Source organism: Miniopterus schreibersii (genome assembly GCF_964146895.1).
Source record: "Miniopterus schreibersii genome assembly, chromosome: 8".
NCBI classification, from domain to species: domain Eukaryota; kingdom Metazoa; phylum Chordata; class Mammalia; order Chiroptera; family Miniopteridae; genus Miniopterus; species Miniopterus schreibersii.
Window position 1 is genome coordinate 15,311,754 of NC_138109.1, and position 15,193 is coordinate 15,326,946.

General features: G+C 41.3%; 1 protein-coding gene across 1 annotated transcript in view; it reads left to right on the top strand.

Annotated features, from left to right (window-relative positions):
* Positions 1–302: 302 nt before the first annotated feature.
* The window catches only part of STX12 (syntaxin 12), a 37,062-nt gene continuing 22,171 nt past the window's right edge, over positions 303–15,193 (top strand). The window contains exons 1-2 of the mRNA XM_081145356.1: positions 303–576; positions 15,082–15,151. Coding sequence (XP_081001482.1) covers positions 450–576; positions 15,082–15,151 — 197 coding nt within the window. The 5' untranslated portion in view covers positions 303–449. The remainder of the gene's footprint in view (positions 577–15,081; positions 15,152–15,193) is intronic.

Here is a 15,193-nt window from a genome sequence, read left to right on the forward strand (position 1 = left end):
GAGTTTTAACGTTGTGGAATACTCCCATATTTGGGCCTGAATTCTCAGAATAGAACAGAATAGGACGTTAGGGCTGAGATCATCTGGTACAATTTTATGCGAATCGAAAATTCTTGCCTTCTGTCACCGTGCCCTGGGAAGCATCAACACCGCCACCCCAGCTCCTCCAATCCCAGGTCCAACGGTGTGACGTCACCACCCCACCCCACCCCCCGCGTCCAGTCTCTGAGCTTCAGTCCCTGGCACTAGTTCCAGCGGCGGAAGCGCATTGTTGGGCAGGGCGGGGCAGCCGTGTGCGTACTGCGTAGGGGCGGGGCTAGTGCGCACGCAGCCTCAGCCCCCTTCTCCGCCCTTTCTCTTCCCGGTTTTCCCCGTCAGACTGCGGTCCGGCCGGGTGGCTGCTTCCGGTGGGACCGCCGTGCAGGGCGAGTCAGGCTCAGCTCCTTGTCATGTCCTACGGTCCCTTAGACATGTACTGGAACCCAGGGCCCTCGGGGCCCCAGGGGCCCCAGGTTCGGGACTTCGGCAGCATCATCCAGACGTGCAGCGGCAATATCCAGCGGATCAGCCAAGCCAGTGAGCCCGGGGATAGAGCTGGGGGAGCGGGGGCTGTCCCGGGGACAGGCCTGGGGGAGGCTGCCGGGACGCGGAGCCTGGCTGGGGCTGCCGCCAAGGCCACACCTGAAGCCGTGTCGGGCTTTCCACTCTGGGGGCGGCGAGCTGTCATCCCTCAGTCTTGTCAGGCCCGGGCTCCCCAAGGGTCCCGAGCTCCGGCTGGAAGGAAGCTCGAGTCTCTTCTTAAAAGAGTTATGCCCTTTTGGTGTTGGGGTCAAAACATCAGTCTTGACAGCTCCCGGGTGGGAGGGTGTGTGTGTCACCTCGAGATCCGTGAGTGAGTTGACTTGGCGCAGTGGTCAGCCGAGTATTTCCTGTCACCCGCCTCCCCCCACCCCGCCCCCGCGTCCCCCCACCTTTCTTTCCTCTTTAGCCCGTTTGCATCGGTTGTTGTTTACTGATTTAGACTTTAGGTTTATATTCCGCTCAGCTCTGGCTCCTTGGAAATCAGCAGCTTTCGATTAGGGGAAGTGGAGAGTGCATGTGTTTGGGTGACTTAAAACAGTTCTTGCTTTAATGAATTTGGAAGTCAGGTACAGTGACTTGTATGTGAGGGGTAAGATGACTTCTGTTTTAACAGAGAATTCACCGAAAACATTTCAATTGACATTATTCTGGGTTTTTTTGTAGCAAAAGGTTTGCATATATTTTTGTATTTCAAGCCGATGAGGCATTTGTTTTTCTTCCCTATTTAGCTCCTTTGAACAAGTCTGATATACAGAGAAGCTCAGGGACTTGGCCACAATCATATAACAACATGGTAGAGCTGGTGGTGGATTTCAGAATATCATTGTCTTAAAACTTCATGACCACGAGTAGGGTCTGAGTGAGACTAGCTGAATGAGTCAAATACAGGCTATTTCTTGTGCCTAGAAATCAGCTGAGAGCCTTATAAACAGGAGGTCAGCAGCAGCAACTTGACTTGGAAAAATGGTGGTCATCATTGTTATTGTGTTTCTGTGAGCTTGGCTGTACTGTTAGTAGGCAGAACTAGTTGGTCCTTAATTACAATTATTTTCTGTATTTTAAAGAACAGTCTATCACTTTGCTTTTAAATTAAATACACGATATAGAATTTGAGAAGTGGGAAGCTTCTGATGAGAAGGGATTGAGACTGGGTGATTTGAAAGTGGAAAGAATATGGCCTGTTTAATCCAGAAATTTTTAAAAAATTAATATGACTACTGGCTAGGAAATACAGTACTTTGTGTTCCAGTTTCTCTTTGTGAGGGAACTGTAATACAGGTTAGATCAGAAAATTCTGGTTCAAGGCTGAAAGTTTTCTGTTGAGGCTAAATCTAATGTCTGTGAAATCATTCTACATTTGAGTATCAGGCTATGTGGTAAGTACTATAGGAACTAACATGGATTCTTTCAAAAGGGTTTCTGTGGAATACATAACTGATATATAAAGTTGAAAGAGATCAGTGTTATAGAAGACATATAAATAACATTTATGTAGGTATTTAGCAGGGAGAAAGGGATCATTTTCAGTTGGGAAGGGTCATGGCATTTGAGCTAGGTCTGGAAAGATGGTGAAAGGATTTGAACTTTTGACAGTAAAGAATGGAAGAGCATTCCAGGAAGGAATAAAATGAATAAGGCATGGTAGTGGGAAAGCATGGGATGTATATAGAAAAGTAGAGTGATTTCATTTGGCTAGAGTGGTAGACTCAAGAAATTAGTGGAAAATAGGGCTGGAAAGGTAAGTTGGGGCCCAAGATGGAAGGGCTTTAAATGCTAAACTGGGGGTGGGGTGTTGGATTTAATTCTTTGGGAATGTGTAAATTGAATTGGAAGGGAGACATTGGAATCACAGACAACAGTTAGGGGCTGTGAAAATAAAAAGGAAGGAAAAGATAGGAGAGGTTTCTTTGGTGATAGAATTGATAAGGCTTAACTGTTGATTGGGAATTGGGCTCAAGGGACATTGGTGTAAACCATTAGTAACATTTAATAACTAACATTTGGGTGCATATTGTGTGCCAGGCAGTTTGAGAAATTCTTTACATGCATTATCTAACAACCCTGTAAAGTAATTACCAATATTATTATTATTATTATTATTTTAAATATATCTTTATTGATTTCAGAGAGAGGAAGGGAGAGGGAGAGAGAGAGATAGAAATATCAGTGATGAGAGAGTCATTGATCGGCTGCAGCCTGCAACTTGGGCATGTGCCCTGACCGGGAATTGAACCCTGATCACCTGGATCCTAGGTCGACGCTCAACCGCTGAGCCACGCCCGGCCAGGCACCAATATTATTTTTATTGTGTACAAATAATTACCCAACTGGCCCTGGCTGGGTAGCTCAATTGGTTAGAGCGTCATCCCAATACGCCAAGGTTGCAGGTTTGGTCCCTGGTCAGGGAACATACAAGAATCAACCAATGAATGCATAAATACCTTAAACAACAAATTGATGTTTCTCTCTCTCTTCTCTCTCTAAAAGAAAATAAAATAGAAATTTAAAATAAATAATTATCCAGTTAACATGGCAATACCTGAATTTGAAACCAGGTCTGTCTCTTGTGATCAGCAATAAGCCTTTTTATAATTCTTAATTAATATTACAGTTCTGTAGCAGATAACACTTCAAGTTACAAGTGACTTTTTTTTTTAACTCTTCATAGAAAACTGTGGGGAATACCTGAGGCTGTTGAATTTTGTCTTCTTGTGGGTGTGTCTATCTCCCCTGCTAGATTGTTAGCTACTTTGAAGCATGGGACATGATTTAATTAATCTTTATGTTTCTGGTGCTTACTCAGTCCCAAGCATATGATAGATTCATTCATTTACTGTTCATCAAATATTCTTTGAGCACCTGCTCTGCGCTGGGGATGGAGTGATGAACAAGACAGACAAAAATCCCTTCCCTGATAGTGTGTGTATATATACACAAATGTATACATACACATATATAAATAATATTGAATAATAATAAGTGCCGTGAAGGAAAAGCAGGGTAAGGGGATAGATGGAGAGTGAGAAGAGAAAGAGGGTGGGTGTGCTATTTGAAATAAATTGGTCAAGGAAGGCCACTCTGAGGAGGTGACATTTGAGTAGACACCTGAATGAAGTGAAGGAGAGAGCCATGTGAGTAGCATGGGGAAGGCATTTTTGGCAGAGGGGATAGCAAGAGCAAAGATCTCGGTGTTAAAGAGAGCCTAGTAGGAAAAGAGGTCAGGGAGGTACCCAAGGATCATATCATATAGGGTCTTGATGCTTAATAAATTGTATTTAGTAGATTTGAATGAATAAGGTTTTTCTACCATTTTGGAACTCTTCTTGCTGCATTCTCCTTGTACTTTGTGGTACCTGCCACGTCTTACTGACCCCAGGTAATATGAGTTGGAATTCTTTGAATTGTTTGGTGAGGAACAGGGAATTTGAAATTGAGAGGGTGACATTGCTTGTTCCCAGTTAGTGCTATCAGGCTAGTGCCTGTCCCCCAAGCCTCTCTAAGACATGGCCATCCTACCTAAGTATACACTCTGAATGTGAGCTCAGACATGTACCCACATTTTTCCAACCCTGCAAGGACCTGTATCCATTGAAAGTATGAGAGAATAGCTATTATTTTTTCTTATCTGTTCAGCAAACAGATGTGAGTTTGGAATTGCTGAGCATATCAGCCTGAAATACAGCAAGCCACTGTGTGGGCTGTTACAGGTACGGCTAAGGTTGACTGCCTGGTACAGAGTGTTGTTGTCACTATGTGTGGGGTACAGAAGAAAAATACTTGACTCTGCCTGTTGTGGGACAAAGAGTCGGAGCAGGTATTACTGAGGCAAATATAGGAAAAAACTTAATAGCCTCCAAGTTATCTCTGAAGAAATTAAACCATATTTCTGTTCTTTAATGTTGCTAATTTATTGATACTATTTTGTTTACTAAAAAATAAAGAACAGTTGAATTTTTAAAACTGATTATCATGAAATTTTGTAGGTTTTTCTTTCAGTTATTTTCATGTCCTTTGCTTTTTTTTTTTTATTGCCACCCTCTAAAGTTTTCATGATCTCAACATCTGTATTCCAACAGCATTCTCCCAGCGTCTCTGTTCCCATTCTAGCTCATCCTGATAATGCTATCAGCAGTGTCTAAAATCCTGTTTTCATTATACAACTCACCTTCTCAAGAGCCTACAGTGGCTCTGTGATGTTTGCTGCATCAGATCTTAACATTCCACCTTGCTTTTACCCTGTCATCTTAACACAAATTAGCCATATTGTCTACTTCTCTTCACCCTTTGCTGTAGGCAGGCTTTCTTTTTTAACATCTCTAAACACTGGCTTTTGCTCATTCTGTTTCTCCTTTCTTTAATATCTTTCCCTACCTTACTAGTTATCCAAATTATACAAATTCTTTGAGTTGTACTTAAATCCTGCCACTTGTAACTAAGCCTTCCTTTGCTTCTGACAGTGAAGTCCAAAACCATGAGCTTTAGGGTCAGTAGTAGATATGTGACGGAGTCCCTGCTCCTCTGTGTACTGTTGACCTTAAACAGGTTATTTCCCCTTTTTGTCTGTTACCCCATCTGTAAAATGAATAGTATTGTTAAAATGGGATGTTTGAAAGTGCCTAGTATAGTGCCTGGCACATAGTGGCCATTCAGTAAATGGTAGTATTATTGGTTTAGTTCCCTGCCCCACTATAGTTTAGTAGTTAGATGAGCAGATTCAGGAGTCAGGCTATCTGGGTTTGAATCCTAGATCTGCTTCTTACTAGCTGTGTAATATATTACTTTCCCTCTCTTTTTCTCAATTTTCTCATCTGGTAAATGGAGTTAATAATATCTACGCCATAGGTCTGTGAGGATTAAATGAGGTAATTTATGTAATGTGTTTAAAACAGTGCCTGCAACATAGTGTTTAGGAAATGTTAGCTATCGTTTTTTTCCTTTGAATTTGCAGGCAATTTCTTTTCACAGTTTAACACTTACTTGTATTCCGAATTCCTTAATTAATTTATACTTTTTGACCTTGTCATTCCAATTAGAGAGTCAGTATTAGTTTTGTAGTTACAGAGAAACCATGCATTGTACATTTCTCTTAAGTTAGCTACAGTGCCTGGCACAGCAATGGATATGTAGTTGGCATTCAATATGTGCTTAATTGATTTTATCATTGCTAAGTACACTTTTCTTGGTATTGAGTTTGATAATAATAGCTACCCTTAATTGGGTTCTTTTATGCGCCAGACACTGTTCTAAATTTAGTTTCATATTTCATTCTCACAACAACCACATGAGAGTTCTTTTGTTATTCTCATTTTTAAGGTGAGGAAACTGAGGCATAGAGGAGTGGAGCCTTTTGCTCAAGATCATGAAGCTAGGAAGTGGTGAAACCAGGAATAACAGAGGCAGTCGTAATTCAGAGTCTGTGCTATTAACCGTTACATATTCTGTCACTGGTATGGTAAATGGAAGATTATACCTTTGATATTTAGTACTCATGTTGAGTTTAGTTTGGAGCTTTACTATTCTAATACAGTGGTTAATTTTTTTAAAAAAATTATTGATAGACAGACATCGATTTGTTGTTCCACTTATTTATGCATTCATTGGTTGCTTCTTGTATGTGCCCTGATCAGGGATGGAACCCGCAATCTTGAAGTATTGGTACGATGCTCTAACCAGCTGAACTATTTGGATAGGGCCTACAGTGGTTACTTTTTAAAAGTTAGGTCATTTTCATTGAAGCAATATAAAAACAATGTAAACCAAATTTTCAGAATAAAACATGACATGACATCATTATCATAACCACCTCATAGGCTATCATTTTCTCATTTGGTGTGAATGATGTTTTTTGGGTTGAATTTATATTTTTTTCTTTTTTAAAAGTACTGAATTAGAGCATTAGAGTATGTCAGATGAAGAGAATTTTCCCCCACCTGTGACTATACTTGCTTTCGGTATGACTAAACTTTGATTAATTTGGATTAAGGTTCATTTGGAGATTCAGATTCTGCTTAAAGCTGATATCAGCTAAAAGCACATAAAGAGTGTTTAATTTATAGTAGTTCCTAGTGTGGACGTTAGCTGTAATGTAAAATACATTGATTTGCTTTGTAATCTTTTAAAAGTTTTAGCCAGGACATCCTTTTAAAAATGAAAAGTCAGTGATAGGAGAAATTGAAACCTAGTTTTAAAAATAACAAAATTGCTTACATGTAACTGAATGATTGTCCTTACATTTCACCTAGTCATCTGGTTTCCAGGATAATGAAGCGTTTCATAGAAGATGCCCAATTATTTTCATCCAAAATGTTGTAACAAATTAACCTAAAGTAAAAATTTTATTTACTAGAATGCTTAGAAAAGAGTTTTCTCATTAACCAGGTTGACCAGAAAACCCTTTTAGATTCAATTTGTTTTCATAAAAATCTTTCCAAAAAATATCACTTTACTTTTTTGACATTTTAAATATTCTCAAGTGAAAATAAGTATGTATATATATCTATATCTATATATCTATATATCTATATATATAAACATTCTATTTCTTTTTGCGCTTTAGGCTTATTAAGGTACACAGTTCTTAGATGTAAAATAAATGGGGTCGTTGAGACTCTGTTTTTGAATAAATTCCTGATGATGGTGGTTATGGAGGGCAGTATGCAAAAAATTGAGTTCCAGTAAACTACTGTCCTTATAATTTGAAGTTTGGGGTATCTAATATCTGAGTCTTGATGGAGACTTTTATTTTTATTTATTGTTTTTTTTAAAAGTTTACTGGTATGATTTTAAAAATATATATATATTTTAAAACATGATATTCTTTTTTTTAACTGTTTTTAAAATTGATTTCAGAGAGGATGGGAGAGGGAGAGAGAAAGACCTTTGAGAGAGAAACATCAATCACTGCCTCCTGCACGGCCCCCTCCTGGGAATTGAGCCCTAAACTTGGGCATGTGCCCTGACTGGGAATGGAACTGGTAACTTCTTGGTTCATGGGCCAGCGCTCAACCACTGGGCCACACCGGCTGGGCTTAAGTATGTTTTTATTGATTTCAGAGAGAGGAAGGGAGAGGGCGAGAGAGAGAGAAACATCAGTGATGAGAGAGAGTCATTGATCAGGTACCTCTTGCACATCCCCGACTGAGAATAGAGCACGAAACCTGGGCGTGTGCCCTGACTAGAAATCGAACCTGTGACCTCCTGATTCATAGGTCGACACTCAACCACTGAGCCACACTGTCTGGGCTTGATGGAAACTTTTAGGAAAATATCTTAATATTTAGGAATTTAGAAGGAGTTGATCGAGGCTTGGATTAATTCTCATGCTTAGTTAGCAAGTGATCCTATTAAGTCTCCTTCCCCCACACTTCCCCAACTCCCCCGCCTTCCCCTAACACTCATACAAATTCAGATAATCGCAACAAAAGAAGTAAAAAAAAAATCTAGATGAAAAAAGTTCTCAGATGAGAATGCAGAAATAACAGCTGATTTTAATGGATTTTTTCTATATTCTATAAAAATCCCCATTGCTATATAGGATATTTAATAAGTTTTGATAGATGATTAATAACTTGATACTTTGACATATCTCTATAGTTTCTAAGGAGAGTGCTCTACTTTATTAAGTCAGTCAATAAAATGGGATCTGTTTCCTTGAACTTTTGTAAGATCTACCTTTATGTGTCATCTAGAGGGTGTGTGCCTGCATGTGTGGTTATGCAAATACAAAAATGAGTAAAATGTGGTCCCTGCTCTCCAGAGGCGTATAATCAGTCCATTCCCATTTGTTCACAGGCGGAGCTTCTCTAAGCCAAACTCTGGCTTGCAAATACATTCCTTGGTTATACAGCATCATTCTGGGACTAGAGCTTTTTTGTTATTACTGAATTTTAACATTGAGCTGTGGTGGGAGTACTTGGATATCATTTAGTCCTCACAGAGTTGTAAAGATTTGATGAGAAAAACAAATCCACCCACACAAATAGAAAGTACTGTGACAAATAGTAAGTAATCAATATATGATAGTTCAACCTGAATATCATATACAGTTGGTAAAAAGAGACCCAGCGCATGAAATGACTTGAGTGGTGCCACACACCTAGTTAGTGGTCAGGGCTAGTTTAGAGTTCAGGTCTCATTATTGCTAGCTCATGTTCATTCATATATCTCCTGCCTTAAAGAAAGTGTCATGATATAAAAAGGAGGCTAACTCAGTTAATCAGTAATATACCCACTGAGTGCCAGGCACTCTGCTGGACTCTGGTGAGTACACAGGAATATTCTCAAGGTGGGAGGAAGTTGGGGAAGGGAGTAGGTTAGAGCAAGGACATCAGCCTATCTACAGCAGAGAGCTATTAAGTTAGGGAGGTATCAGATAGGCAGGGTGGGGCTAAGTGGAACACTGGGAAATGGAGGCCTGCCCTATGTTACTACATTCTGTTTCCTTTATGCGTCAGCCTTTTGAGAGAACATAATGTGGCACAAAGAATATAGCCCTTGAAATTAGCCCTGAGTTTAAATTCTGGTTATTATGACACTCTGCTCAAAACCCACCAGTGGCTTCCCATTTCATTAAAATCTAAAGTCCTTGCACTAGTTTATAAGACCCTATACAGTCTGGCTCCCCTCTACCTCTTCGGCCACTTCTGTTCTCTCTCTCTATTGTAGTCACACTGGCTTCCTCTCTGTTCCTCCATCACACCAAGTGCTCTTGCCTTGGGGACTTTGTACTTAATTCTCTGCTAGAAAGCTTCTCCCCCAGATATTTACATGGCTGGATCTTTCACTTCCTCTAAGATCTTTGCTCAGTGTTACCTTGTCAGAAGTCTTCTCAGACCACCCTATGTAAACTAGTACCCAACCCCCACCCCCTGTTATTCCAGCCCTTACCTAAGTTTATTTTTCTTTATAGTACTTATCACTACCTGATATATGCTATTATTTATTCTTTTCCTTAAAATGTAAGTTTATTGAGAGCAAATGTCTCCTAGAGCACAGATAGAACAGGGTAGAGTATGTACTCTGAATGAATGAATTCTATAGCTCTTGTGAACCCCAAAAAGTAATTTATCTGCTGAGGTGGACTCCCTATGGTCAACCGAGGGCCCAAATTACATGAATAAGATTATCTAACGGCCATTTGCTGACAGGAGCTCCTCATGTACTCTATTCCCGGAAGAACCTCAGACTGAACTCTCTACACTGTGCCCCCCTACTTGTTTATGTTGAGTCAACCACTGCAGGGAAACCCTGGTTTCAGTCTTTCTACCAAGGTACTGGGAACTGCCTGGTTCCATCAGAACTAGGCAAATAATATCCTCATTTACATCTATACCATTCCGTCCTAACTGCATGATTTAGACCAATCAGAACTGTACAATTTGGGAAACTCATTTGCATGAAACAGGCCAAAATGGGAACTGTGGGCAGGAAAATTCTTTATAAAAGGTGACCTCTCCTTTGTCTTGTGGGAGCACAATTTAGTTGCTCCCCGAATCTGTGTCTTCTGGGCTGCAACTCTGTGATCAAATGAATGCTTTTATTCCTTATTACAGTCTAAAAATAATTTTGGTTGACATTTTCATGATCCTCAGTGTGTCCATCTATAATATTGGGATGTAGTAATGCTTATTTAAAGGATTGTGGAATCAAATAAGATCATGCATATCAAATGTAAAGGAAAAACACTCCTCCCATGTTTCCTCTACTCTTAGTAATCTACTTCTGACACTAGGTGTGGGGGTTTTCCACACATCAAGCAATAATCAGCTTCTCTGGACCAGTTGGGTGTCCTACAATTTAACTCAGTTCCTACACAGGTTAAGTAAGGGCTCACTCCCACAGGACTGGTCCCCACCCACTCTACACCACTTGCAAATCAGAAACTACGGTTCCCTCCTCAGGTTCCATTAACTTGCTAGAGTGCCTTACAGAACTCAGGAAAACATTTACTTACTAGGATACCAGTTTATTGTAAAAGGATATAATTCAGAAACAGCCAGACAGAAGAGATGCCTAGGGCAAGGTATCTAAGAAAGGGCTCTGAGCTACCTTGCCCCCTCTGAACTCAAGACACCCTTTCCACTAATCAGAAGCTCATCAAATCTAGTTTAAGAATTTTTAGAGAGCTTAAGCTGTACCCTTTCACTCACCATTCCTCTTTCTTAAGGTCCCTGGGTCTGGCTGAAAGTTCCTACCTTCTAATCACTTGGTCACTCTGGTGACCAGTCTCACCCAATCTAAGGTTATCTAGAGGCCCCCACCCAAGTCATTCATTAGCATAAATTTGGTGTGCTAAAACGGGGCTCTTTAGGGATAACAAAAGACACTCCTATCACTCAGGAAATCCCAAGGGTTTTAGTAGCTTTGTTCCACGAACCAGGGACAAAAATCAAATATAATTTTTATTATACTATATCAAGAGTGTAGCCAGCCTGGCTGGGCATGGCTCAGTGGTTGAGCATCAACCTAGGATCCAGGAGAACACAGTCCGGTTCCCTGCCAGGGCACATGCCCAGGTTGCGGGCCCAATCCCCAGTGCAGGGCGTGCAGGAAGCAGTGGATTAATGACTATCCCTCATCATTGATGTTTCTATCTCTCTCCCTCTCCCTTCCTCTCACTGAAATCAATAAAGACATTTTTAAAAATAAATAAAGAGTTCCTCATTGTTTAAAATATATATATATATATTACCCAATGGCACATAGTAAATGCTCAGTAAATTCGAATGTCTGCCCTTTTTCATCAATTATTTGTATGGCTAGCCAGTTGATAGCTTTAGTGATATCCTGATTCCCATTTGACTTAGATAAGAAGGAAATTCATGTGAAAAATGGTTTATAGTTTATATAGTGCCATCTTTTCTTTATTGTTTTTATTGATTTCTGAGAGAGGAAGGAAGAGGGAGAGAGAGATAGAAACATCAATGAGAGAGAATCATTGGTCGGCTGCCTCCTGCATACCCCCTACTGGGATCGAGCCCAAAACTCGGTACAACAGTCAACCAACTGAGTCACACTGGCCAGGCATATAATGCTATCTTAGCAGAATGCAGTAATTATAGTGGTTACATCTTCCTGTAATCAAGTGAATCCTATATTTCCATTATAAAGTTGGAGTTATAGTTTTGCTAGAAAGTCATAATTACAACTGCTATAAACCTATATATTCTGGACTTGAGAAATTTTGGATTGAAACATCCATGATACAGTGATTATTTTGACTACAGAGAAACTTGTGCATATTGCTAAGGACTAGGTTGTTCAATTTCCATTTAAGAGTAGAGTCACCCATCAATCAATTAGAAGATTTTGCTTAATCATTGTTTCTTATCAGACTTAGAGACTGTCCACAAAAGAAAATCCAGCCCTAGAAAAAGTCTTAGAAGAGTTTATTTGAGCCAAACTGATGACAATTTCTGGGAAGCAAAATCTCAATGAATTGAGAAAATGCTCCAGAGAATGGCAGTTTTACAGCTTACTTTATACATTAGAATTAAAGGAGACTTTAGGAGGATTACGTGAAGTCCATTGATGGTAGATTAGAGATGTGAGAGAAAGCAAAGCAGGGAAATCTCTGAGATTGGATAAAAAGTAAAACAAAGAGAGGCTTCTTTTACATTGCTAGGTACAGGATAGTTATCAATTACAACACAGAGATAGTATGTGGAAACAAGATAACAAGGCGGGGGTTCTGTGGTCTCATGCTTTGGTGCAATGGCTGTGTCCTGAGGGGTCTGGAAAAGGAGATAACTTTGACATTCCAAGGTATGTTATTGTAGATGCAAAAAGACGATAGGAGACGTCCAGTCCCGATGGCAGTGTAGGTAAATGCGGTACTCTCATCCTCCCACAGCCACATCAGAATTACAACTACTCTACAGAACAACCATCATTCAGAACACCTGAAATCTAGCTGAATGGAAATCCTAAACTAGGAATTTAAGGAAGAAGCCTAGTAGGAGGGGTGGAGACCCGGAATGATCTGGTCTGACACTGATTTGTAATCAATAAAAGTGAAGAGAGATATTTTGTCCTCGGAGGTTCCCCCTGAGGAGTGAGGGGTCTCAGCCTTACACCAGCGCCTGATTCCAGAGTTCCAGTGGAAGAGAAATCCCCATAACTTTTGGCTGTAAAAAACAGTGGGGATTGTGGCTGACTGAAGGAAGGTTGCTGGAGTCTGAGACAGTTCCTCTTAAAGGGCCCGCACATGGACTTACTCTGAACTCACTCCCTCTGAGCTCCAGCACTGGGGCAGCAGCTTGAAAGGGAGCAGGGACATACTGGGGGAAACTGAATTGTCTGTCATCAGGGTGAAAGCTGGGTGGGTGAGGCTTTCTGCCAGACAAAAGTGCTGGTAGATGCCATTGTTCCTTTTCTGAGACACACCCCCTCCATACACACAGCTGGCGGGTGGCACCATATCTGAGTCTCCAGGCTCACACTGTTTGCCCCACCCTGGTGATTCCCTGTGACCCTGCCCCACCTAACCTTCAGGACCCACCCAAACTCTTTCCAGTGGCTTTTTTATACAAATGTCCTGTCTTGGCTCATGCTTTAGACTTTGCTAAAATCTCTCAAAAGAGCAGCATCTGGCTTCAGCATGCCCTGTACCTCATCATAAGTGGCTCCAGGTCAGTCACTAGCAGCAGCCAGCCTTGGTTCACAGCTTGATCTCGCCTGGGCACCTCTAAGCCCAGCACAGGCAGCAACCGTTTGCAGATTGCTTTGTAGCTCATGCTGGGTGGCCCCAGGCAGACCTTGGCCTGCATCTTTGGAATGCCCAGCACACCCAGCAGACAGCTTCAGACTACTTTGAAGCACCATTCAACCACCTCCACAAGCTACACACTCAAGGGGTGTACCCAGTGTGCACCAGAGCCCCCCTGAAGTAAGTCCTGCTCCATGGAGTGGGTCCCTGCACAGTTGATCCTGCACGATGGTTGGTGATTGGTGGTCAGTGGTCGCAGCCAGTCCTTGGAGCCGATAGACCTCGGTCCAAATCCCTCTCGTTGATGTGCCAACAGCAGCCAAAGCAACTACAACAGGAGGGTGTACACAGTCCACACGGGGGGGGGGGGGGGGCAGAGCGCACCTGTAGTGCTCAGCTTGGATGATTGGGGAGGCTGTGGCACTCGACCCTACAGAACACCTACTACATTAGGCTACTCTACCAAGCCTGGGAGACATAACAGCTCTCCCTAATACGCAGAAACAAACACAGGGAGGCTGCCAAAATGCGGGGACAAAGAAACATGTCCAAATGAAAGAACAGACAAAACTCCAGAAAGAAATAAACAAAATGGAGACAAACAATCTGCTAGATTCAGAGTTTAAAACACTGGTTATAAGGATGCTCAGTGAACTTAGGACTTCAACAGCATAAAAAAAGGGCATGGAAGCAGGACACAAAATAAATCAAGGTCTCTATTCCTGTTGCAGAAATTAGTGAGGGCGGGTGGAGTGTTCGGATTCCCAGGCAGGCTGGTGTTAAGAGTGTTCCTTCTTACTGACAGATAATCAATTCCTCTGCATCACTGCTGGTCCAGGGCTAGGGGTTTAAACACCCAGGATTCAAACATGATCATTCCTAGTCTTAGCAAAATATCTAGGAAAAGGTAGAATTAGCTGAATAAAACTGTGTATTTGACTATAGACAACATGGTTGGAAGAACACACGTATGTACCTGAGTTTAACTTTTTTGCCCTTCTACTTATTGTGTACCCTTATATAAGATATTTATTTATTTTTTAAAATATATCTTTATTGATTTCAGGGAGAGGAAGGGAAGGGGGGAGAGAGAGGTAGAAACATCAATGATGAGAGAGTCGTCATTGATCACTGCCTCCTGCATGCCCCTGACTGGGGATCGAGCCTGCAACCTGGGCATGTGCTCTGACCAGGAATCGTACTGCGATCTCCTAGGTCGATGCTCAACCCCTGAGCCACGCCCAGCCGGACTAAGATACTTCTTTAAATATGTTTCCTCACCTGCAAAATGATACCTACTTCAGATATTGCTGTGAAAATTAAAAAGATAATGTATATAAAGCTCCTGATATAGTGCCTGGCACATAGAGGTGCTCAGTCAGTGGTAACTTATTAATAATAATATACATTGTCTTTCCAAAAAGGTTTGCTATAAAAAATTGTGTACTAGTGGATTGTAGTTTTTATTGTGAATTGATATTTGGTATTAAGGCCCTTCTAAAGGTGATTAAATTTTTATCCAGTGCCATGGGAAATCTGGGAAGATTTGGATGTTCTTTGGGGGTGATGAACAAAACCACCACCTTCCACTTAGAGGTGTAGTTACTCTATAGGACAGTGGTGAACCCCGCAACTAGTTTCGAAGGGAATGTAGATGCCAAGGTTTTGATCATAGCAAGCTTTCTATTAGTTGCATGCATTTGTTCAGGATGTGGAAACTGGTGATCTTAGACATAGAGTGCTCATGATGAATCTATTTTTCTTTTAACAAATCTTTTTTCCTCTCTTCTCAGCCTCTCAGATAAAGAATTTGATGAGCCAACTAGGAACTAAGCAGGACTCCACCAAGCTACAGGAAAATCTGTGAGTAGCTTCCTAACAAGGCTGGGTTTTGTGAGCGCCTTT